The sequence below is a fragment of the Eubalaena glacialis genome, chromosome 10 (genome assembly GCF_028564815.1).
Source record: "Eubalaena glacialis isolate mEubGla1 chromosome 10, mEubGla1.1.hap2.+ XY, whole genome shotgun sequence".
Lineage (NCBI taxonomy): Eukaryota > Metazoa > Chordata > Mammalia > Artiodactyla > Balaenidae > Eubalaena > Eubalaena glacialis.
The window spans coordinates 120,177,028-120,201,809 of record NC_083725.1 but is presented as its reverse complement, the minus strand read 5'-3'; the positions used below and the strand labels follow the sequence as shown (position 1 = coordinate 120,201,809).

The 24,782-nt window shown below is 60.0% G+C and overlaps 1 protein-coding gene across 7 annotated transcripts in view; it reads right to left on the bottom strand.

Annotated features, from left to right (window-relative positions):
- The window catches only part of OSBPL5 (oxysterol binding protein like 5), a 71,650-nt gene that overhangs the window by 26,789 nt on the left and 20,079 nt on the right, over positions 1-24,782 (bottom strand). For 2 of the 7 annotated variants that reach the window (XM_061202246.1, XM_061202250.1), the window contains exons 2-3: positions 4,385-4,541; positions 3,087-3,169 (exon numbers count right to left, since the gene is read on the bottom strand). In XM_061202246.1, coding sequence (XP_061058229.1) covers positions 3,087-3,169; positions 4,385-4,520 — 219 coding nt within the window. In that variant the 5' untranslated portion in view covers positions 4,521-4,541. Of the gene's footprint in view, positions 1-3,086; positions 3,170-4,384; positions 4,542-24,782 lie in introns of those variants that run through there. The other 5 variants (XM_061202251.1, XM_061202252.1, XM_061202247.1 and 2 more) reach the window with 4 other exon arrangements.

Here is a 24,782-nt window from a genome sequence, read left to right as displayed (position 1 = left end):
GAGCCACAACTACTGAAGCCCGCGCACCTAGAGCCCGTGCTGCACACAAGAGAAGCCACCGCAATGAGAAGCCCGCGCACCGCAGCAAGAGGAGCCCCCGCTCGCCGCAACTAGAGAAAGCCCGCGCGCAGCAACGAAGACCCAATGCAGCCAAAAATAAATAAATAAATACATTTAAAAAAATTGTTAAAAAAAAAAGAACCTGGGGGTGTCCAGAGCTGTCCTTTCTTTCCTCCCTCAGCCTCTGACATGTTCTAGACTTTACTTGTTTTGTCTGGTGCCTGTCTTCCCTCTAGAACATAAGCTCCAGGAGAGAGGGACTTTGTTTTATCCAACGACTCCATCCCCAGCACCTACAGCGGTGTGGGCCTTGCCCAGAGAGGATGCCCAGACATCATTTCTGAATGGGCGAAATCTGAAATTTGAACTGAGTGTTCCTGACAACATTTGCTGTGGTTTTATTGGGTTTAATGTTTTATTGGGTTGTAGAAGGAAGAACCATGTTTTCATGAAATAAATCTGTGTCTCAGAAAAATAAATGTGTCCGTAGACAGATGACTGGATAAACAAAGTATGGTCCAGCCACACAATGGAATACTATTCAGCCTTAAAAAGGAAGAAAATTCCGACCCAGCTACAACCTGGATGACCATGAGGACATTATAGTAAGTGAAATAAGCCAGACACAAAAGGACAAATACTATGTGATTCCACTCATAGGAGGTCCCTAGAGTCATCACATTGATAGAGACAGAAAGTAGGACGGCGGGGGACCAGAGCTGGGGGAGGGGTGGGAAGTGAGTGTTTAATGGGGACAGAGTGTCAGTTTTATAAGATGAAAAAGTTCTCTGGATGGATGGTGGTGATGGTGACATAATAATGTGAATGTACTTAAACTGTAGACTTAAAAATGGTTAGGATGGTAAATTTTGTTATGTGTATTTTACTGTAATCTAAAACAAAATTTTTAATTAAAAAAATTCCACACACACAAATGCAGGCACTCCAACTGCCCTCCCAGCAGCCGGCAGCCCTGGGGACCGAGGGGGGGAAATGATGGCTGAGGGGGGACCCACGAAAGGTCCGGTTTCTTCCTTGCCGGAAGCGGACACAGGGAAGACCGTGAGGACTGCCACACACCCCTTGTTTGACAGAGGAGGGCGTGGGGTCCCAAAGGAGCGAGGCAGTTGTCACTCTGGGTCTCGCGGGGCAGCCAGCGTGGGGAGAACTGGCCTCTATGTGCCCCTAGCCCCCCAGCCGCACCACCAGAACCGGGGCCTCCAATCCAGGGGCCGTGGCTTCCCTGGCCTGAGGCCCTCGGGGGAAGGAAGGGCGTGTCTACAACCTGGCACCTGTATCTGGGGCCCCACACCCTCCCTGGACCAGAGCTTCTGCCTGGAGGTGCACGGCTGGGCCCCAGCTGAGAGGCGCTGGGCTGGGGAGCACGTGGGATGTGTGTGTGTGTGTGTGTGTGTGTGTGTGTGTATCTGTGCGTGCATCTGTGTGTGTATATCTGTGCGTATATGTGTGCATCTGTGTGTGTATCTGTGTATGTGTATATGTGTGTGCATCTGTGTGTATGTGCATCTGTGTGTGTATTATGCATGTGTACATGTGTGTGTGCATGTATGTTGTGCATCTGTGTGTACATCTGTGTGTATCTCTGTGTGTGTCTGTATGTGCATTTATGTGTGTGTATCTATGTGTGTATGTGTATCTGTGTGTGTGTCTGTACGTGCATTTGTGTGTGTGTACATCTGTATGTATATCTGTGTGTGTCTGTATGTGCATCTGTGTGTGCATCTGTGTGTGTCTGTATGTGCATTTGTGTGTGTGTATCTATGTGTGTATGTGTATCTGTGTGTGTCTGTATGTGCATTTGTGTGTGTCTGTGTATGTGTATCTGTGTGTGTATGTATATCTGTGTATCTGTATGTGCATTTGTGTGTGTATCTGTGTGTGTGTCTGTATGTGCATTTGTGTGTATCTATGTGTGTGTGTATCTGTGTGTATTTGTGTGTATCTGTGTGTGTATGTGTATCTGTGTGTGTATGTACATCTGTGTATCTGTATGTGCATTTGTGTGTGTATCTGTGTGTGTGTCTGTATGTGCATTTGTGTGTATCTATGTGTGTGTGTATCTGTGTGTGTGTATTTGTGTGTATCTGTGTGTGTATGTGTATCTGTGTGTGTATGTACATCTGTGTATCTGTATGTGCATTTGTGTGTGTATCTGTGTGTCTGTATGTGCATTTGTGTGTATCTATGTGTGTGTGTGTATCTGTGTGTGTATGTATATCTGTGTATCTGTATGTGCATTTGTGTGTGTATCTGTGTGTGTGTCTGTATGTGCATTTGTGTGTATCTATGTGTGTGTGTGTATTTGTGTGTATCTGTGTATCTGTGTGTGTATGTACATCTGTGTATCTGTATGTGCATTTGTGTGTGTATCTGTGTGTGTGTCTGTATGTGCATTTGTGTGTATCTATGTGTGTGTGTGTATCTGTGTGTGTATGTATATCTGTGTATCTGTATGTGCATTTGTGTATCTGTGTGTGTGTCTGTATGTGCATTTGTGTGTATCTATGTGTGTGTGTGTATTTGTGTGTATCTGTGTATCTGTGTGTGTATGTACATCTGTGTATCTGTATGTGCATTTGTGTGTGTATCTGTGTGTGCGCGTGCCCTTTCCCCGAACTCAGCGTTGCCCTGGAGAGGGTGCACGGGTGGAGGCCACAGCACAGACAAAGGCAGAGGGAGGATGCGCTCATACTGGGCGGGTTCCCTATGACAGAAGAGCCCGGGGCCTCCTTTTACCATGATTTTCTGTCCCTGAGGCCCCCTGGCAGCCCCAGCCTTCTCCGGGCCCTGCATCCCCGACCTGTGTTACTCAAGAAGGTGGCTTTGATAAACAACTCACAAGCTCTGTGACTCCGTCCCCGGCTCCAGCAGCCTCCCTGATTCAGAGCCAAGGGCTGGGAATGCTGGGTTCGGCCGGCGGCCCTGCTGCCCCCTCCCTCCAGCCACTTCCCATCGTCCCCAGGGCAGGCTCCCTGCCTTGGGTCCTCCCACAGCCGGGCTCCTACCGGTGGCACCTTCGTGGCAGAGCCTGGGGTCGGGGGCCCTTCATCCCTGGGCGGCGATGGGCTGTTGGGCTCCATGTCCTTCCCTGCAAGAGAGTGGCCGGCATGAGGACCGGGGCATGGCTGCCGGGCAGCCCCTCCGCCGCTGCCCAGTGTGTGGCAGGCGAGGCACGGGCACCCGCTCGGCTGGCCTGGGCGGGGCAGGAAGCCAGCCCAGGCGTTGGCTGCGGGACCAGAGAGCTAATCAACACCAGCCAGCGTCATGAAGGGGTGTCACCGCGGGGAGGAGCCCGGGTGCCCTGGGCGCTGGTGTGGCACGTCCTCTGGGGTCTGTAAGACAGGCCCCTTGTTTTCAGTTCAGGGTACCCAGACCTCGCCTGGCTTCCCCCCACGCCCCAAATCCGCTGGCTGGAATTCCATTGCTCCCCAGTGCTGGGCTCTCGGAGGGAGGTGGCCGGACACTGTCCCCGCGCCCCTCCCGGCAGGCTTCCTCTCCAGCTTGCTTGAGGGGAGGGAGGGGGGCGTGAGGGGTCTGGATTCGACCCTGGGGGGAGCGGCTGCCCATGCCTGGCTCCGTTTTTTTTTTTTTTAAACATCATTATTGGAGTGTAATTGCTTTACAATGGTGTATTAATTTCTGCTGTATCACGAAGTAAATCAGCTATACATATACATACATCCCCTATCTCCTCCCTCTTGCATCTCCCTCCCACCCTCCCTATCCCACCCCTCTAGATGCTCCCTGTGCTATGCGGCTGCTTCCCACTAGTTATCTATTTTACACTTGGTAGTGTATTTATGTCCATGCCACTCTCTCACTTCGTCCCAGCTTATCCTTCCCCCTCCCCGTGTCCTCAAGTCCATTCTCTACGTCTGCATCTTTATTCCTGTCCTGCCCCTAGGTTTTTCAGAACCATTTTTTTTTTTTTAGATTCCATATAGCTCCGTTTGTTTTGAAGCGGGTTTCTAAAGCTCAGGTTCACGGGCAGGAAGAAGACGGTGATGGTCTCAGAGGAGGCCTGAGGCCGCCCGACGGCCACTCCCGCCCGCTCCCTGTGGCTGGTGGTTTATGGCCAGGTCCCTGCAGGAAGTGGAGGAGCAATGACTAGGGGAGAACCATCCTGACCCGGAGGCACCAGGGGCTGGGGTGTGAGCACAGCAAGGCCGACGGCACAGAGAGGGAAAGGGACCTGCCTGAGGCCACACAGCTGGGCCTCGAAGCTGAGGAGGGCCCAGGCTCGGCAGCTGTCCCTGCCCGTGGCCCACGTGCCAGGTGACCGGGTTCCCGTGTGGACGCTGACCTGGACCCAGAGGGTCGAGCTCATTCTCTCCACCCAAGAGCAGGGTGCGGCCGAGTTTCCGGGGGTCGACTTTCTGAGGGGTGGAGGAGGGCGGGCACAGGGAGAAGCGTCGTCGCAGGAAGGCCTCCTCCTTCATGGCGTGGGTGCTGGGGGGCTTCTGGAAAGAAGGAGGGGAGAGCACTGGTCACGCCTCACACCGAGGCTGGGGCAGCCTGGGGCCTGGAGGTGGGCATCCTCCAACCGCCCCGGCAAGGGGACCAGAGACACGCCGGAGAGACAGGGCCGAGTGGCCGGGGCCACCGTGTCTTACAGTCAGGTCCCCACTCAGGGGACGTCTCAGAAATGGGACGAGGGCCCGAGGGGCCTGCGGGTCACCCAGGGAAGGCTGCACGGCCAAGCTCAGGCTTTCCAGGGCCCATGTCAGAAGCCAGGCCCGGACCAGCCCCGCTGGAAGTTTGGCTGTCACAGGTGTGGCAGGACCCTCTGCCCCCCCGGTCCGGCACTAAGTCGGCTCTGTTGGACCCTGGACATGGTGAAGTGGAGCTGAGGTGGGCCCCTGACCCATGCCGGGCCACCAGACTTCCCCCGCTAGGGGATGGAGCTCCGTGCATGCGGGGGAGGGGGCCAAGAGCTGCCCAGAGAGGGGGACGCAGGCAGGCCAGACAGGCGGCCACAGAGCTCTCGGGGGACCTGGCAGGAGGCTGGGGCCGTCCCTGAACCTGGCCTGCCCATCCCGCCTAAGGACACCTCGAGACCCCGCCTCCTGCCCTCCCCTGCTTCAGCTCCTCGGCTGGGTTTCTGATACCTGCACCCAAAGCACCTTAACTCGGAGAGGAAGTGCAGGTGTGCTTACGGTGAGGTGCACCCGAATCCACGCTCCGCTCAAGACATCACCTTCCTGCTTCACAGCACTGCCCAAACCAGCGTCCGGTCCCAACAGAAGCAGCAGCCCCGGGGGAGCCCGATGGCCAGTCCTTCAGGTGCCTGCCGTGCCCTCCCAAGCCCTGCCACTGCCCCGGTCTGCCCAGATCAGGAAAGAGGCAGCTCCCTCTGTCTCCTGCCCCCTTGCAGCCCCACCCCGAGTGGGGCCGGGGCAAGCAGCTCCCAGTGGACGGTACCGCGCCACCGATGTCAGCCCATTTTGTGGATGAGAAAATCATGGCTCCAAGAGCTGATGGCCTAGCCTTGTGGTCACGGCCTGGCAGATGTTGGCAGAGCAGGAACTCCGGCTATGAATCCTGGGCTCTTTCCACTCCCTGAGGACGTGCTGCATAAAGGCCCAGTGACCGATTTCTCCAGGCCCAGGGGTGCCTCCTGCCACCTCCCGGGTGGGCCAGTGGCCTCCTGCCAAGCCCGGGACAAAGTCTCAGCTTTCTCCCCTGGCCCTGGGCCTTCCTGGGCGGGGCAGCAGACACACAGAGCCTTTCCTGCTGTGACAGGTGGGCGAGTGGACCTGGGCGGGGCTTCAGGAGTGGGCAGGGTGGCCCAGGGTTCCGTCGGCAGCCCCAGAAACTCCTCTGTGCTCCCTGTCCAGGGGTCAGAGTAGGGGGGCTCCAAGGCTGCAGTGGGCCCAGGGGCCCCTCCCTTTCTAATCACTACCGTGTCACCCGGCTAAGCTTGTTACCTCTGCCATTTCACAGATGGGGAAACTGGTTTCAGAGAGGTTGGGAGTTTTGGCCCCAGGTCGCACAGCTATTAATTGGCGACGGCTGTGCTTGGGTCAAGTAGGCTGATTCTCGATCCTGGCCCGAGTCCCCCCTCTCACCAGTTCAGCTTAGCTTCTAGCAATCCCACTGCAGGGGAGGAGGGGGCGGGCGTCTGGAAGCCCAGCCCCTGCTTGCAGAGTCCCCGTGGTCACTCACTGACTCCCCAGGTATGTCTCAGGCCAGGGAGCCAGCACCTGAGAGGAGGTCGGCCGCCTTCTTACTCATGTAGCTGAGATCTTCCAAGCACCCGGCTGGCAGCCAAGGTGAGTCAGACCTGCTCCTGCCCTGGGGGCCCCAGGACACGTGATGAGGGATGACACAGGTAGGCCTCCCTCACCTGGAGCTGCATGTCTCTTAGGGGTTGAGTCTTGCAAACTTGGGGCAGGGAGAGGGGCTCCTGCCCACACATCTCAGCTCTCCCATCTGGCCATGTGCCCCGGCTCTACCAGGGCAGGGTGGGGAGGGCACAGAGGTCACTGGCTGCCTTTATTCTCCCCCAACACAGCTAACAACCAGCGACCAGTGGGACTCATTAGTCTGTGAGCCCCACCATCTGCTCATATATACCATCCTCCCTTCCACCTTCCCTCCCTCCTTTCCATCCATCCATCCAGCCGTCCATCCACCCATCTTCCCACCTGCCTATCTGTCCATCCATCTAACCTCCTAGCCATCCATCCATCCACCCAAACATTCAATCATTTAACCATCCATCCATCGATCCATCGATCCATCGATCCATCGATCCATCCATCCATCCAAACTCTCCTCCCTCCCTCCTCCGTGAATCTCTCTTATCAGCAGAGCAGCCTGATTTCCCGTCCCCCCTTCCTTCCTATTTGCCCAATAATCAGACACATCAGAGGTGACATCCAAATGGCTGAAGAGCTGGTCCAGAACAGACACCCACCAATCCGAGTGCAGTGCCGGCGTGCACCCGTGGATACCCCCTCTGTGTCCTGACACCCCAGACCAGGCGCAGGCCCCCAAAGGCCCCCCTCTGACCCACTCGGACAGCGAGGTGGCCCCTCTCCTTCGGCAAGGCCTCAGGGTGTACACGCAGCCCCTCGGTCTTCCCAATGCCCACCCCTGGCTGCTGTCTGTTATCTCATTTGGGGTCAAGGAGGGGGAGGTGCTGCTTCGTTCATTTCAGAGCTAAATCCAGGGTCCCTCTCGCCAGAGGCTCCTCACTGCATTTAAAACACAGTCCGGCCTCTGTCCCCTTGTCCCTGTTTTCCAGGCCATCCAGGACCCCTGCCCGCTCCTCCCACCTCATTCCCTGCCTGGCTCTGTCACCCACTTGCCCCAGACACACTGGCCCCCGTTATGTTCCTTGAACACATTGAGCTCGTGCCCACTGGGGCCTCTGCTCTGACATCCCCCCCCCGAACGCCCTCGCCCACATCTCCGTCCGTCCGTGTGGCTGGGTCCTTCTCAAATTCCACTCTCCGCTCAAATGTCACTTCCCAGAAGGTTGCCACCCCTCTGTCTCACACAATGCCACATCCCCGTGGAACAGTCCAAGTTGCTGGACTGTCGCTCCTGCATTCCTTCTTCTGTGTCAACTTTCTTCCACCCCCGGATGCAAGTTCCAGGAAAGGGGACAGCACTGTCCCTCCCGTTCGCTGCGTCTCCCCAGGGCCGGAAGCAGGGACTTGCAGCGGGCGTGAGCGCCACTCCACTCCAGGGCTTGGGGACCCCAGAGCCTGGGGTGGATGAAGGCAGCAGAGCAAACGCCCCTGGGCTTCGTTCCTCCTTCTCCGAGGGTTACGGGAGGAACCTCTGGCCAGCATTAGCTTGGGGGCCGATTTCCACGGTAACCCTGGCGAGGTTCCGGTCCCAGGCCTCCTGCCACGCCTGGTGCAGCCGAGGACTGAGGCCCTGCCCTCCAGGCACCGGCAGGAGGCAGGAGGAATCCGGCACCTAGCGGGTCTGCGGACCCTTGGAGGCTCCAAGCTGGGAGGACCGCCAACCTGATGCTGGGCTGACCATGCCCTTGGCTGCTGCTCTGCACCTCGCAGGGAAAGCCGAAGGCTCGTAGCCCAAGGAGCACAGACCCGTGAGGATGGGAGCCAGTCCATGAGGATGGAGGGAGGATGGAGGGAGGGAAAGAAGTACAGGTGGATGAGGAAATAGACTCCCAGGCTGAGCCAGCAACCAGGGACCACACCCACGACGGGCAGCTCTCTCCCTCTGTCCCAGCCTGGGCTCCAGCTGCCCAAGGGCTCAGGGCACGCTCTCTCTGGGCCCAGCCCTGGGCCCTTGGAGCCTGGATTCTGCCCGCCTGAGCCGTCTCGGGCCGCCATGTGCCTTGCCCTCACTGGCCTCCCCAACCTCTGACGGCTGGCCTGTGCCCCGACCACAGTAACACCCCTCCGTTACCCTTGGTTACTGAGGTGATGCTTGTCTGTACACAGCTCGCCCTCGGCCTACAGTTGCCCAAATTCCTCCCCCGCTGCCATAAATGAGGCTGATTTGACATTTGGCTGTGGCTTCACCTGGTCCTTATTATCATGAAGTCCAGGTGTCTGAGGGGACACTGCAGGGCCTGGAGGAAGGAGCCCAAGGGCACCCTGACACGGTGAGACGGTCCCCGACACAGCACGTGAGGGGGCCTGAGCGTGAGGGGCCCTGACATCCCTGTGCAGGAGCCTCGGGTGTTTCAGCAAGAGGGGGGCCCCAGCCCAGAGACCTCCGGGCCCCCTAAGGGGGAGCTCATAGTGGAGGCCAGGAAGCAGGAGGAGGGGCGGCGGTTGGGGAGAAGGTCACTGGGTGTCTGTGGCCTGGGACTGCCCAGCCCTGGCCAAGCCTCGGTGGAGGGGTGTGCAGGCCTGGAGCTCAGCAGGGAAGCCACTGCAGCCCCTGCTCAGACCCAAGACCAAGCCAGCCTCGGGGCTTGGGAAGGCGTGGCAGCGTTTCCCACGCTGACCTGCAGGGTTTAGGGCGCAGGTGTGGCCAGCTTCCTGCAGGCCCTGGCAGTGGTGGCACTTCTGGGGGACGGTGGGCTGTGGTTTGCTGCCAGAGCCCTCGTGGCCCACCCAGCAAGCAGGAATCCCAGCCCTGGAGGCACACGTGCCCCTGGGGACAAGCCCCCTGCCGCTGGGACCGCCAGGTTTGTCTGAGCGAGCGGCAGGGGAGCATTCCTCCCCATCGAGGCAGGTGGCCAGACGGGCCCACCCCTTGGCCTGCGAAGCTCCAGGTGAGGCAGGGCTGGCCTCCTACCCCTCCTCCTCCCGGCTGGTCCCCGCAGAGGGAACCCTGACCCTGGCTCACCCTGTGTGGCTGCCCTTCTCAGCCGCTGCTCTGTACAGTCAGACCCCGAAGGGCCTTTCGGGAAGGAGTGGGGCAGGCACCAAACCTTTGGGAAAGGAAACACTTAGAACTTGGGTCTGGGGTGGAGACTCACTGCCCGACGCCAGGCACGGCTCTGAGCGGAGATGCCGGTCGCAGAGCCCTCTCGGGGGCAGCACGTCTGCCCGTCTTGGGGCCCGAGGCACACACCCCTCGTGTCTTAGTTCAGTCCATGCGGTAACTCCCTGCCGGGCTGGGCTTCTGCTGTGGGGCACATCCCAGCTGATTCCTCGACTGCCTCAACTCCCGGGTACCCACTCAGGCCGGGCACCCGTAGGGCCAAGGCAGCATTTCCAGAATGAATTAGCTCACGTTGGCAAGGGGGCTTGAGAGGGGCTAGGGCTGTCGCGGGTCAGGGAGTAGCCCTGGGGGCCCAGAGCAAGTAGGGCAGGGGCCCCTCCTGCAGCCCTGCTCTGGGCAAGCTGGTGGCTGTCCAGGCATCCAGGGCCGGACCCGCCTCCCCGGCGTCCTCTGAGTCCCAGCAGCCTCCTTGCAGCCTGCTCCAGACTCCTATGCCCCGCCTGCACCCCGAGGATGCAGAATGCCCGGGCTGATGGGCACCACGGGAGCCTCAAGTGAAACATCACTGCCAGTAGCCGTCAGGGTCCTGTAGCCACAGCCGGGACGTATCCACGGGTGGTGTCTGGGTGCATCCCTGCCCGGCAACAGGGGGCTGGACAAGGTGACCTTCAAGTTCTACCCCGGCTCAGGAGCCTTCCTGTCAACCGCAGGTGCCTCCTGGTCCCCTTCCTTAGGGCTCCCCACTTCCTCCTGCCCCATTGCCACTCCCGGGCCACCTGGGAGGTGAGGGGGACAGATAGGGGAGCACAGGACGGGAGGCAGCTCCGACTTCCGGCTTGGCCGCCCTCACCCTGCACGGCCTGGGCAGGCTCCTCGGCTTCCGTTTCCCTTCTGGGGCATGAAGATCCTCCAGCGTTGGGGGCAGACGGGTCCCACGTGGTGCTGGCCCAGAGTAGACGGGGTATAGGTCAGGCTCGGCCCTGCCCGGGCCAGCCCCGTGTCCCTGAGTTCCAGCACTTGCTCGGGCACCTGGTAGGTGACAAGCTCTCTGTCCCGGGCCAAGGCCACCTGGCCAACATCAAGGCCTGGAGAGCTGCACAGAGCCCACCCTGCCCCAGCTGGGTGCCGGCACCCTGCCCCTCCCCTCCCCCACTGGAAGCTATCTTCTGAGCTGTTATTTGCCTCTAAAGGCTGTCCCCTCCCTCCACCACCAGAGGCCCACCTTCGGGCCAGAACAATGTGATCTTTGTAAAGAAAGGTCATTGGTGCCTTATCAGCCAGCACATGCAGGATGCCCAGCCCGCTTATCTGGGGCCAGAATCCGCTGAGCCGCTTACAGCTCTCGGTGGGAAGGGCTGAGGCTCTGAGAAGGAATCCAACAGAATCCCGGACTCACTTCGCATCCCACCTGCAGGCACAGAGGTTGGGGGGACGATTCTGAGTCTGGGAAAAGGTCCAGCCCTGCCTGTAATGGCTGTGTGGCCTCAGCTGGCCATGCTCGTCTCTGAGCCCCTATTTGTAAAGGGGGGGTTCCTCCGAGTGGGGGTGGCAAAGTCCCCTGCAGAGGCCGAGACAGTGAACCCAGTGTGAGTCCCTGGCTGCCTGGTTAGCTTTCTCACCAGTGGCTGAGTCACAACTAGCCCAGCTGTGCTAGAGGGTAGGCGGGCAAGGGTTCCTGGGCAGGGGAGATGTGGCTCGGGCCACGGGGGGCTCTCTGTTAATTGGTGGGTGCAGGAGAAGCAGGCACTTGCAGCCCGGCCACCACCAATGTGCCTGCACTCACAGTGCACTCACTTCTGCTTGAACAAAACGAATTGTAAAAGGCGAGGGGAGAAATGCTCTGAAATCACAGATAAGCTCAGGGATGAAGCAATGTGAACCCACCTGCTTGGCTCTCTGTCTGCACACCCAATGGAGAGGTCAGCAGATCCCAGGGAAGGACAGCAGCCATCAGTTAAAGGACAGTAGCCATCAGTTAAAGGACAGCAACCATCATGTCAACACCACACATTTGCATTCCAGAAACTTGCTAAGGTCCCAAGGCTAGTGACCATGAAGTCCCTGCCAAGAGGACCCTCATGAGGGTCCAGAAACATGTCCTGGCTACTGTCCCCCAGCTGGACCTAGCATCTGGGGCTCAAACTGGACAGCCTGAGCAGCCCCCATGGGAGCAGCAGCCCCTTCAGTGCACCCTGGCATGTGGGCGCATCCCTGACGGGTCCAGACCAGTGTTCAGAACTTTGGACCTGTGCTGATGGACCCCTGACGTGTCCCAGGCCCTTTCATATGTATTATTCCACCTGATGTGATTCTTATGATATCGGAGAGGTGAGGGTAGCAGATCTCATGATCCCATTTTAAAGATGCAGATCTCATTTTAAAGAGGCCCCAAGAGCAGAAAAGACCAGCCTGAGGTCCAGTGGCTTGAACCATGCCCGGGTCCCCGCGAGGTGGCACAGCTTCAAGCCCCCAGTCCCCGTGCATCTTGAAGATGGCTGAGGGCACGGACAGAAAGGAAGTGGGTACAGGATCCTGGGGGAGGTGGTGGGAGCCGGGTCTCCCCCAGAGAGACAGTTCCCAGACAGGCCACCTCGGAGTGGCTGAGCCCTGCGGAGAGGGGCAGGAAGTGGCCTGCCCTGCTCAAGGCCTTGCCCGGGTGTTCTCGGCTGACTCAGCCAGATCACGTGGCTGTGGGAAGGGCCGGGCCCTGGCACCCGCCCACCTGGCTTCCTGACCGACACGGGGCCAACTGGCACACTCAGTACCACGATCGGCTGGCCTGGGCACTGCCCACTTGCCACTTCCTCTGCAGCAGGCCCCTCCCGCCCAGTTCTAGGAAGGCCGGGCCACTGTGGCCTGATCGGATGTGGTCCCCGCTGCAGGCCTCACCCCACCCTGTCCTACCCAGACCCTGCCCGCCCACCTGTCCCAAATGAGAGTTTGAGTTTCTGACGCAAACTGCATCCTGGCCGCAGTGCTCTGGGACGGGGAGGGGGCGGGGAGAGGGCGGGTGCTGTGCAACCAGGCGGGAGTGCAGGGCAGTGGGGAGGACGACGTGGAGGGGGAGGCAGGAGACCCCAGGAGATGGGCCTGCCGAGGGTCGAGGGTCGGGGCTGCCCACCCTCAGGCCCAGCATCTGAACCAGGCAGCTGGATCTGGGCCCCGGAGTGACCGCACGCCCGAGTCACTGCCCGTGCTGTGGGGCTGGCTGCTGACCTGAAGTCCTCCACACGCTGGGGGGCTCTCCCAGGGGTGCTGATGTCTCCCGGACACCCCCTGTGGCCTGGCTCTCCCAGCGGGGTTTCTGCCCTGCGTGACCCCTCGCCCGGGAGACGCCCCACAGGCCGCTGCCTGCCTGGGTGGTGGCGGCTGACGGACGGCAGTTAGGCGGCTGCCCTGGGGGGCACTCGGCCAGACATGGGCATCCGCCATCTGGACCCCACGGCTGCCCATCTTCCCTCATTGCAAGGCCGAGCTTGGGCAGGAAATTCCAATAAGAAAAGGAAAACAAAGTGGGCCAGGGGCTGCTGTGGCCCAAACTCCCTCCCAGCGGGCAGGGAGGGGCGTGGAGGGGGTTGGGAGAAGAGGGGAAGTGGTGGGTCATCGCCGACCCTGAGGGGATCCTGGGGGCTCAAGTGAGCCTGCACTCCACTCCAGACCCCTCCAGCCTCAGCCTCTCCCCCTGCGCACCCCCTTCTCCCCCCATGGGACCTTCCGCAGCTGCTCCTGCCCTGGTGGCCCTGGGGTGGGCGCTGAGTGGGCCTGAAAACTAGGTAGGTGAGAGCGGCAGCCCCTGGAGAAGCGGTCGTCCAGTAAACAGAAGGAACCAAGGCCAGGAGGGCTGCCAGCGGATGGGTGGGGCCGAAGCCTGCTGGGGGTCCCCGGAGGGGGGCATTGGCCCTGGGCTGTGCAGGGCGGGAATGGGCACAGCCAGGGGTCTACCTCAGGGCATCTCTGTCAAGGATCTCCCTCCGCAGGGGAGAATCTGGCCCAGGTTCCCTGAGCAACACCCACCATCTTGGACTGTATTGACAGAGAGTGAGCCCCCAGAAAAAGGGAGGGGGTGATTCCGGTGGGCCCTCCTTGGTCAGACTGCTGGGTTCTGCCCTGCGCATCTCAGCAAGGGGTGGCCCAAAGGAATGCTCCGTGAAGGGCCAGAGCGGTGCCGCCGGGGAGTGGTGCCACCTGGGAAGGGCGCACACAGCCCAGCTCTCCTCTGTGTCCCTCGGGTGATTGATGGTGTGAGCTCCAGGCAGGGCGGGTCTCACGTGGGTCTCAGACAACCGCCATCTGGGGAAGGGGAGGTGCGGCGCTCACAGCCCAGGAAAAGGCAGAGCGTGCGCTGAGGCGGGTGGGCTCCTGAAAGCACCTAGAAGCTCCCTAAGAGACTCAGCAATGTGGCCCCCCAACAGGCTCAGGTCTCCCACAGAGGTCATGGTGGTGGGATCCGGAGGTGTGGGTGCAGTAAAGTCTTCCTCTCCCCCAGCCCCTGCCCGTGCCCCAGCCCTGCAGCGTCCCTGGAATTGGGTCGGGCACCCCTAATCCAGCACCTTGGCCACACCTGAGCAGGCAACACTGTAGCTCCTGCAGGGAGGTGGCTGCCCCGTCTGCTGGCTGAGAACGCTGAAGCACGGCGCGGCAGGGTGCCCCTAAACCTGCTCAGGAGCCCACACGAGCACCAGGAACTCAGCCTCATCGGGAGGGATGCAGCCTCCGTCTCCTCCCTCCTACCCCAGCCCGGCTGACCCAGGCCGGTTCTGAGTGTGGAGAAACCCTTCCTCTCGCCAAGAAAAGGCGCCCTCACTCACGTGCCACCTTCACAGGCTCTCTGGTGGGTCATCTTAAATGCCAGCCAGCCTGGCCCCTGGCTGCTCGGTGCTGGGTCGGGGGCGCACGCTGGCTTGCGCAGGGGAGATGAGGGCCTGATCTCGCAGGACCCACTCTCAGCAGCCCCTGGTCCTGTGCTCTTGGGTGCGTGAGGTCCACGGAAATCCAATGCCCACTTTTCCCACAAGTCGCGCAAAGTATACCCCAGCTGGACTGTGCCCAAGGCTGGTTCTGGGACATAAACGGAGCATAATTCCCGCACGGTGTCCACCAGCTCGGCCTGGCCTCGGGGCCCTCCCCAACCAGAGAGAGGGGCACCGAGGACCCAGCAAGCCTGGACCCCCGGAGACGGGCAATGTCTCCCCACCCACCACGCTGTGCAGCATCGAGCCGGCAACTGGGGGCCTGGCTGGGGCGTCCCGGTTCCCTGATTCCCCAGGCGGCAGCCCAGGGTTGGCCGTGGGCACCTCGTTTCTGAGACCAAGGAGGTCACAAGAAGGGCCCCTGGTTAATTTTATGCATCCACTTGACTGGGCCACATGGGAGCTCAGACATTTGGTCAAGCACGATACTGGGTGTATCTGGGAGGGTGTTTCTGGATGAGACTGACATCTAAATCAGTCGACTCAGTAAAGCAGATGGTCCTCCTCAGTGTGGGTGGGCCTTGTCCAATCAGTTGAAGGCTTAAATAGCACAGAAGGCTAAGCCTCCCCGACTAAGAGGGAATTTCTCCTGCCTGATGCCTTCGGACTGGGGTATTGGATTTTTTCTGCCTTCAGACCTGAACTGAAGCATCCGCTCGTTTCCTCGGTCTCGAGCCCGCTGGCTTTTGGAGTGGAACTAAACCATCAGTGCCCCTGGGTCTCCAGCTTGCCGACCATCCGCAAATCTTCAGACGGCTCAGCCTCTGTGATGGTACGAACCAATTCCTTATAATAAGTCTCTCCCTCTCTCTCTCTATATATATATACATGTTTATTACATATAGATTATACATCTACAGGTACACACACCAGACAACCCTGACTGACACACCCGGACGTCAGGCTGCCCTCTCCTCCTGCTATGATCACTGACAACACGGCACAGGGGCCCGTGATGAGAGCACAGGTGTAGCTGGCGGTGAGGCAGCACCACGGGGTGGGAAGACCAGCCACGCACCTACTCAGTGCCTCGGTTTCCTCGTCTGTAACAGGCTGATGACAGCACCCCTCGTAGGGTTATTGTGGAGTCAAGGCTCGCAGAGGGTTTAGCATAGCAGCACCAACAAACATGAACTACTACCGTTCGCAGCACGGAGCCCTGAAGAGATAAGCCTGACATCAGGAGCGCAGCGATGCCCGGGGCCGGGGAAGGCTTGGCGTGGGGCCGGACAGAGACAGCGCAGTCCCCTTTCCGGGGAGCCGTCCATGGGGAAACCAAAGCCCTCTGGGGGACTGAGGCTGAGAGGTGGGCTCCCGACAGAGCTGGGAAGACCAGTGTGACTGCGAACACCGCCACGGGGCCACGGAACACAAATGTGAGAGACAGGCGTGCGTGCGTGGGCCCGTGGCCAGCTCCTCAGCTGGTTTGCTCGACGGCCCCGGGGATCCGGGCGGGCAGACGCCGTGCAGTAATTATACTCCAGTTTTGTCCCAAACCAGCCTCGGCCACACTGCAGGTGGAAAAGACTTTGCACAACGTGTGGGAAAACTGAGCATGTGATCTCAGGGAAGCGGATCTGCTTCTCTGCTTCCCACACTCCATAGGATGTGCAGCCCGGCACGCGGCTGCCCCCCCTTTATTTGGTGTCGACGTTGTAGCCCCCGGAGGGCTGAGACAGAGAAGTGTGATCACAATCTGGGTTAAAATAACTGAACTTATGCCAAGAACCAACTATTTACAACACACACGATAACTCACAGAGAGAAAACAAACTTACGGTTACCAAAGGGGAAAGGGGGGGAGGGATAAATTAGGAGTTTGGGATTAACAGATACACACTACTATATATAAAATAGATAACCAACAAGGTCCTACTGCATAGCACAGGGAACTCTACTCAATATCTTGCAATAACCTATAGTGCAAAAGAGTCTGAAAAAGAATATATATGTGTATAACTGAATCACTTTGCTGTACACCTGAAACTAACACATTGTAAATCAACTATACTTCGATTTTTTAAAAAAGTCTGAAATTTAAAAAAAAACAAACAACACTTACTATAGAAGCCACGCCACCTGGCTTAACATACAATTCTATTGCTTCCTCTTTAATGCCCAACTGGCTTCGGACTCCACAAAACCCCTCCCTGGCCTCGTCCGGGTGGAGGGTGAAACCTCCTTTCCTAACTGTTCCCCCCGAATCTCTCCTCTGAAGGAAACGAAGCTCCAGATCCAGGGCCGGGGCACCCTCTCCGCCCCGGACGCAGCCGAGCATCCTTGGGCCGCCCCCTCTGCTCCTCGAGGCTGGAGGGGGAAACAGAGCCTCACTGGGAATGACCTGTCTCTCGGGACCCTTAACAGCCTTGGTCCCATTCCTGTGCGCCCAGCCTGCTCGTTTAGGGGAAACCGCTTCCCCTTGAGCCTTCAGACAAGCGTGTTCCCCGCTCACGGGGAGCCCCAGGGGACTCACTGAGTGGGAGGACACCGCCCCTGTCATGACTGCTCCTGGTGAGGATGGGACGTGGCTCTCAGGACCCAAGCACCAGAGGGCGAAGACCCCGGGCTTCCTGCTCACCTGGGAATGGCCGGCACCCGGCTTCCTCTAGGAGAATCTGCACTGGGGGAGGACATGGACCCCCGACACCCTCCCACCCAGCACTGGGCCAGTGGGGTTTCCAGTAGGGCTGGAGCTCATTCTTACATAGCCCTGGGGTGCAGGGCTCACCGAGGTTTCCAGGAGTTGGGTTTTGGGGGGTTTCGTCACAACTTGAGTGCACGGAGAGGGCAGGAGGGGGCCTGGCTTCTCTGATGTCCAGGGCGAATCCTTGCATAAACTGAAAACTCCCTCTTGCTGGACGGTCCCAATCCTCACACAGCGGCAGCTCCCCCCAGGGCGCACGCACCCCTGCATCGCGTCCTGCAGGGCACTGAACGAGTCAGCAGGTGGGCGGCAGGCACCGTGCCCCTCCTCCCCTCCTGCCGGCCTCCAACCCTGTCCAGGGCCTGGGAGGATCCTAGGTCTTGGAAGCAAAAAAGACCGCAAGCGTTGCAGTGCTCTGTTTCCCCGCCTTCTCTCCATTTTACAGATGCAGTAACTGAGGCCCCAAGGGCGAGCTGACTCACCCAGGGACATGTGGCCGGGTGGCACCGCCCCCTTGACTCCCAGCTCATCCGGGGCAGGCGTGCTTGCCCCCCAACTCCCCGCCCAGCGTCAGCCCCAGGGGAAGGGCTGCCCACATCTGCTGGGACTGCCCTGAGAGCCAGAAGAGGAACTCCGGAGAGAGAACGTTTATTGGGCTGCAGGTCCATACAGCAGGGAAGCCCACTGCCTCCTCGCCATGTCCCCAGCTTTCCTGGCCCTGCCGCCTGCAAGAGCCCAGGACCCATCTGGGGGGATGGGCCGCCCTTCTCTCCCCCACGTCCTGTGCTCCTCCTGCCACTCTCCCTGCAGCCCGATCCGTGAGTACCTACTGTGCGCTGTTCCGCCGCCCTGGCCCTCCTGCAGCCCAGCCCGCAGGTTTTAACTCGGGGAGGGGCTGTCTGCACTTCTGGCTGGAGCCCACGGGGTCTTCCTGCATGGCTCCTGGCGCCCCTCCAGCCTCCAGCTCAAGGCCTTGTTCACCGCTGACCCGCTGGGCGGGCAGCTGCTGGGGCGGGAATGGAAGCCCTGCCTTCCAGGCCCTTCTGGGATAACCAATAGGGGCAGCCCCCCACACAGTGACCCCCAAGTCAGGCTGTGGGTCTCCCAGTCACAGCCTCCACCTGCCACTCCCTGGTGGTTTCTGGGGAAACCCGTTCCGTCAGCTGTCATGTGCCTGGCGGAGAAAGTGGCCCTGCCAGTCGGGCAGCACCAAGCTGGCACTGGGCCGAGGGCCCCCTCCTTGTCCTGCCACGGTAGGGACAGTCCAGGAAGGTGACCTGACATCTCAGGGATGTGGTCACCAAGCTTGCGGACCCCCGGCCCTTCCTCCAGACCCTTTTGCTCACTGGACCCTCCAGCCCACTGTCAGGGCCCAAGCAAACCCCACTTGAGGGCATCCGGCTTCCTGGTGCCAAAGTGTCAGTGTGACATCGGCCTGAACCACGAGACATTGGGGGGGGGGGACATGCCAAGGGCTCACAAAGAGACCAAAAGAGAAACAAGCAAGAAATGAAAACCTATATCCACAAGCAACGTGCAAACACATGTCCAAAAAGCAGAAGCAGCCCAGACTTCCATCAGCTGATCAATGGCTAACCAAACTGTGGTCCATCCATACCACGGAATATTATTCAACATGAAAAGGAATTCATGCTGAATTCATTAAGAGGAACCGTCTAGAAGGCACCATGCAGAAGTGATGATGGACACCGTTTCTTTAAAAAAAAGTCAAAATTTCAGGGCTTATCACATTTCCATTGATCATAATCACAGTGGCCAGTGGCCCTGCCAGCCTCCGGCCAATCTTGAGCTCCGTGGAGTGGACCCATGGCCCTCTCACCAGGTGTGTAGTCAGCACGCCTGACCCGTTCTCCAGACACTGAAGCGGCGGCCGCCCAGCCCAAGTCCCGCCACCGTGCCTTGTCCAGTGGAGATACTGAGGTTTGGAGAAGGGTCCAGAGACCCCCGACGACCCCCGAGGTCAGGGCTCCCCGGGGCCATTGGGGCTGAGAAATGGCCCTGTGGGAGAGGTGAGAAGGCAGGGCTTGTCCTCCAAGCTCTGAGACCTAAATCTGGGTCTGTCCCCTGACACATTGGTCACGCCATGAAATGACAAGCTCTAAAGCGTGAAGCTGCATCGGGCGCCTCGTGAGCAGAAAGTGACAGCTAAAAATGAGACCGAGCGTGACGGGGGACACAGCGACCACTCGGAGGCCGGCTCGGGGTCAAACGTGTCCCTCTGGGTCGGGATGAGCTTTACAGATACCTGTCCAGACAGCCTGCTGCCCCTTCGTCTATGCCTGCCTTCGGGGACGCCCCAGGGAACCCAGCCTGCCAGTCGGCGCTCCCTCCGGGCCCCATCATTCGCCCTAGAACACCTTCCCTTGGTTTCGACAGACAGCCCCGTCCCAGCCCCCGTGGGCGGCGCCCTCCCTGGCCCCAGGAGAGGTCAGGCTCCTGGATTATCTGATGTGTGGGAGGGGCCCACATGCTGAGACCACAGGGCCCCTGACAGCCTGGCGGCTGCCCTTTCTGACTGGGGAGGAGGTTTGACATCCCCCCTCTGCCCCCCAGCCAGTGAAGGCCAGTCCAAGGAGACAGAGGGACTGGTGGCTTTACCCATCAGGGCCTGACCCAGAAGGGCCTTCTTCCTTCTGGAGGTTAGAGGTCACAGCAGCCAGTGTCCCCTGTCACCTGCTGACTGTAGAGGTGGCCGGTGACAGTGGCAGCTTCACTGGGTCCTGAGGCTTTTTGGAGAGAATTAACAGCTTTCCACAGAGAGGGGCTGCATCAGTGTCCTGGGGCGGCCGGAACAGAGGACCACACGCTAGGCAGTTTAAACAACAGAAACGGATTCTCTCCCAGTTCTGGAGGTCAGAGTCTGAAATCAAGGTGTCGGCAGGGCTACACCCTCAGAGGCTCCCTCCTGCCTCTTCCAGCTTCTGGGGGCCCCAAGCACTCTGTGACTTACAGAAACATCCCTCAGTCTCTGCCTCTGTCTTTCCGTGGCCTCCCCTGCGTGTCCATGTCTCAAACCTCCCTCTCCTTCCCTTTCTCCTAAATCACTGGATTTAAGGTCCACGAGATAATCCAGGATGACCTCGGTCAAGACCTTTCCCTTAACTACCCCTGCAAATTCCTAAATCCAAGTAAGGATGCATTCACGGCTTCTGGGGTTAGGACTTAGACATATCTTTTGGGGGTCACCATTCAACTCACTGCAGGCAGTTTCAGGGGCACCCAGCCCAGCAGAGACCTGGGGTGGGGATGAGGCATGTCAGCACCTTGCGGCCATCCACGGGAAGGTACGCAGTGCTCCCCTTGGCCTGCAGGAGTCCCAGTGGCCCTCGTCCCCTTGTCCCCTCCGCTTGCACCTGCCCCTCCCGCTCACCTGGGTCAGGCCGACACCCATCAGCTCCTCCCACTGTCCCATCACCCTCAGCAGAGCCACCTTTTACCCTGTCACCCCCTTGACTAACCTCCTAGGGCTCCATCCCTGGATAAAGCCTCAGACCCTCCCACCCCTGCCCCTCCACCATGGAGCCCCCAGCGAGCTCCTGGGAGGTGGAAGCTCTCCTGCCATGCAGGCGGTCCCGGTACCAGGTCCCAAATGCCAGGCAGCTTCACGCATCCCTGCCTTTGGTCTCCCGGGTCCCTGGGCCAGCGGTGCCTCCCCGCTGCCCGACACCCCCCTCCAGACCTGGCACCGGCCCCAGTACTCAGCTTGGTGTCACCCCCGACCCTGAGCCTTCCAGCAAGCTGGTCCTGCCCCCAGCTGCTGCTTTTTTTTTTTTTTTAGTATTTATTTATTTATTTGGTTGCGCCGGGTCTTAGTTGCGGCATGTGTGATCTAGTTCCCAGACCAGGGATCGAACCCGGGGCCCCCTGCATTGGGAGCGCAGAATCCCAACCACTGGACCACCAGGGTTCTCGAGGGTTGCGAAGATCTGTTCTGGCTCCGGCCCAGCACCGGCTGGGGACCCCGAGGCTGGGAAGGGCTGTGTCCCCCGGAGCCCGAGCATCCCAGGGGTGTATTCTCGGGGGCCGACTTCTCAAGGTGCTATCACAGACTCGAGCCCCCCACCCCGACCCGGCAAGAATCGAGTGTCATTTTACAGGTGAGGCCTGGGCAGGGAGGGGGCCCGAGGCTGACGGGGTCTGAATGGAACCCAGGCCTGTGGCCCTTCTGGAACGAGCGGTGGTCCATCACATGCTTTGTGTCATCACTGGAGGAAAGTCACGCCGCCCAGCGGTGCTCCCCGATGATTCGGGTGGGCTGAGTGCTGTCTGGGGAGTCCCCGCTGCCCCCCTGGGTCACGCCAGCCCCAGCAGCATCGGCCCCAGAGCCCAGAGCAACTGATGATCATTTCTAACTGACGCTTACATCGGGGAACCCCGGACGGACATCTGGAGCTGGTGGAGGCCCGGGAGGTGAGCAGTGTGCCCTGTGGGAGGGGGGCAAGGGGTCTCTAAAGGTCTGGGGGCCCTTGCAAGGGAGGGGGAAAGAAGATATAAGTGGCCACCCCAGCCTGAGAGGGGGCTGGGCTGCAGCGACATGGTGCCCGGGGCCCCCGACGGGCATGGCTGCTGGACCCGGGGACAGGGCGTCTGGCTGGTTCCCACCGTCCGGCTGGTTTGGGCCCTGGGCTTCCGCTGCACTTTGGGTTATGTGTCTTCAGCAGAACCGCTGGGCCGCCGGCATGTGGTGATGGGGAGCAGGCAAGTTTCTCCTCGGGAAGGGGGCTGATCTTGGGGTCCCTCCAAGGCCTGGGAGAGGATGGCGTTGGCCTTTGCAGGGCCTGGCACACAGAAGCACGGACCACGAGAGTATCAGGGGCGTGGAGCCCGTAAACCGAGGGGGCCTGGCGCCTCTATTGCTCATGTGTCCCCCACGCCCGTTCTGCAGGGGGGAGCTGAGAGTTTAGACGTGGCTCGGCTGAGGACAGAGGGGTCTTGTTGCTCCAGTGCCCCCCAAAGCCCAGGGATGAGTAAGGACCGTGCTCCACAGAGAGGGGATGGGCATGCATGGCGGTCCAGGGCTGGGGGAGGCCAGGTGGTGGGGCGGGTCCAGGCCCCAGCTCTGCACCCGGAGATCCTGCCCAGGCTTCAGTTTTCAGGGAGGACGACTCCACGGGCACAGCCCTCCCCCCAGCTCCAAAGTGAGAAAAATGAGTCGCGGTCACAGGAAAGGTGGCTTCTGCGCAGACGCCCGGGCGTGTGTGACCAGGTGTACGACTCGCTGGGTCCCCAGGGCACGGGAGGGGCGGGTGTCGTCCTGCAGCCGAGCCTCGGGCAGGCTGCCCTCGGTGCAGCTTCAGCGAAGCCTTCCTTCTCTAGTGGCAAAGGTCTGGCCAGCCTGGTCAGGCCCGCTCCAGGGGCTGGGCTGGACAGGGGCCTGGAGGGGCCCAGGTGATCCTGGCAGAGGTCCCAGGAGGAGGGGGCGCTCGGCTGCAGCCCTCGGGGTCGGATGTGTTTTACACGCTGTGTCCCCAAGGGCTGAGCACAGCTCCTGCCCCTGCTGGTCAACCTGACTTAACCTTGAGCGCTCAGGCAGGGCCAGTCACAGACCGAGGCCGGCCCAGGGCGACAGACTATGGTCTGCTGGTCGGCGGGAAGCACCCTGCTTTCAGGCTGCTCCTTTGTGCCCTGTGGGTCAGCCCAGCGGACACCCCATGAGCACACAGCCCTGAGGATGGACGGAGGGAGGGAGGGAGGGAGGGCCAGGCGCACAGCCTCTTTGGAGGGTCGTTTGTGAGCGTGAATCGAAGTGTCAAGCACGAGCGTCCCTTGAGCTAATGATCCGACTTCCAGAAATTTACTATGGGGCGTAAAATCCATATAATCAATATCTGTGCCAAGAGACACGTGGGAGGATTCGCTCTGCAGGGCTATTTTCAGGAGTGAAAATACCCGTCGACAGGTAGGTGCCAAGTAAACGAAGGGATGTGGGTGCAGCGGATGCTAAACGTGGCCACGGAGACCATGCTGCGGACTCGAAAGGGATGCCAAGGAGTGGGCTGTGCCTCAGCGACTCCAGGGCGCGGTGACGGAAACCATCAACCCGCGAGTGTGTAAATCAGTCCATGCGACTTTCTCTGTCTTGTCTGCATCTCCACGAAGAGCGCGCGACACTTTTACTGCGGAGCACGCCCCCAGCAGAGCTGTCAGCAGCCCGAAAATAAACAAGAAGAAGCAAGAGATGCTGGGCCTCCAGGGGGACGGGAGGAGCTCTTGTCCCGGACTCGGGGAACTCGGGGGAACGTGGTCTTGCAAGGTCACGTGGCCCGAGGGCCTTGGAGGAGCGTGGGGAGGCCTGGGGTCCCTCTTGCCCAGCTGGACCCCCTCTCTGGGACCCAACAACCCCATACTCCCCCCACTTGCACGGCCCCTCCACCTCCAGGCCGGAGTGGACCGGAGCCTGCTCTCCAGACGCCCACGGCCGCCCCAGCCTCATCGAGAGGCCCTCAGCTCCCAGCACCTGGCAGGGCCGGTGTCTGGCCCGGGGCCACTCCCCTGGGCTGTTCCCCCTATCCTAGCTCTTCGTCTCCTGTTCTTCACACGACCCCCCCACCCCAGGTCTCAGAACCTCTGCTGCGGCATCTCCTCCATTCCTGGGGGCAGGACCCCAGGTGGGGCACTCGGCTTGTCCCTGCAGCCCCAGTGCCCAGGGAGCATTCGGCAAGTAGCAGGCACTAACGGTGATGCTCCTGGCGGGGGGGGGGAAACGGAGGTGGGGGTGATCTGACCGAGTGGGATGTGTATACATTAGGCGCTCAGGAACCAGACTCGGCTGACTAAGGAAGTGACCTCTCCACCTTCAGAGCTGCTCCAAGGGGCCATGAACAGACTGGGGGCAGGGGGGACGCGGGGGAGCACAGCAGAGGCAGAGGCTGGGGACGCACGGCCCAGAGGCCCATCCCGGGACTCCGCCAGGCAGGGAGGAAACAGCGCCTGGAGTCTCTCCTGAGGGTCTTTGGGGAGGGTGGGCTTGACCCCTCCAGGAGCTCCTCAAGGTCACGGGGGTGTCCGGGGTGTGACCTTCCAGAACTTTCCCCACTGCCTTCTGCTCCCCAGCGCAGTGTGTGGATGGCCACGGGGCCCTGTCCTGGAAACCCCGCACAGACAGACCTGGAGGGGAACCTGGGGACACCTCCACCCTGAACACGCGCTCTGACAGCAGTTATGAAGGCAGGCGACAAAAGAAGGAGAACGTGGTGGGGGGGTGAAGGTCAGGAGGTGAGCACGAAGCTCTATTTTAAACCCGAGTTCAGGGAGATGAGGTGCAGCGGCGCCCGTCCGGGGTCGGCTCTGGGGACAGCGGGGCGTCGAGGGAGCCTCTGTTACACCGTCCTCTCCGCCTTCGTATTTCACATTTTCCGTGATACAGAGTCAAAAAGGAGAGGCTCAAAGCTCTCTCTTGAAAGCTTAAAGGGAGAATTTAATAAAAGCCTTGAAGCAAGAGAAGAAATTCACATAACATTAGAGTCCCATCCTCACCCCACCCCCCAAACAAGGCTCAGAGTTTAAAAGACTAAAAACAAGCCAGGTGCCTCTGAGGACACCGAAAAGGTGACAGCCAGCCGATCAGAGGCTGCACCCCGGGGAAAAGCCAGAGCGCCCTCCCCGAAATGCGGAAGGTTAGAGGCTCGAGGTGATCCAGATTCAGAGTTAGCCATGTAACGAGCAGGAAGAAGAGCCGCGGGTCC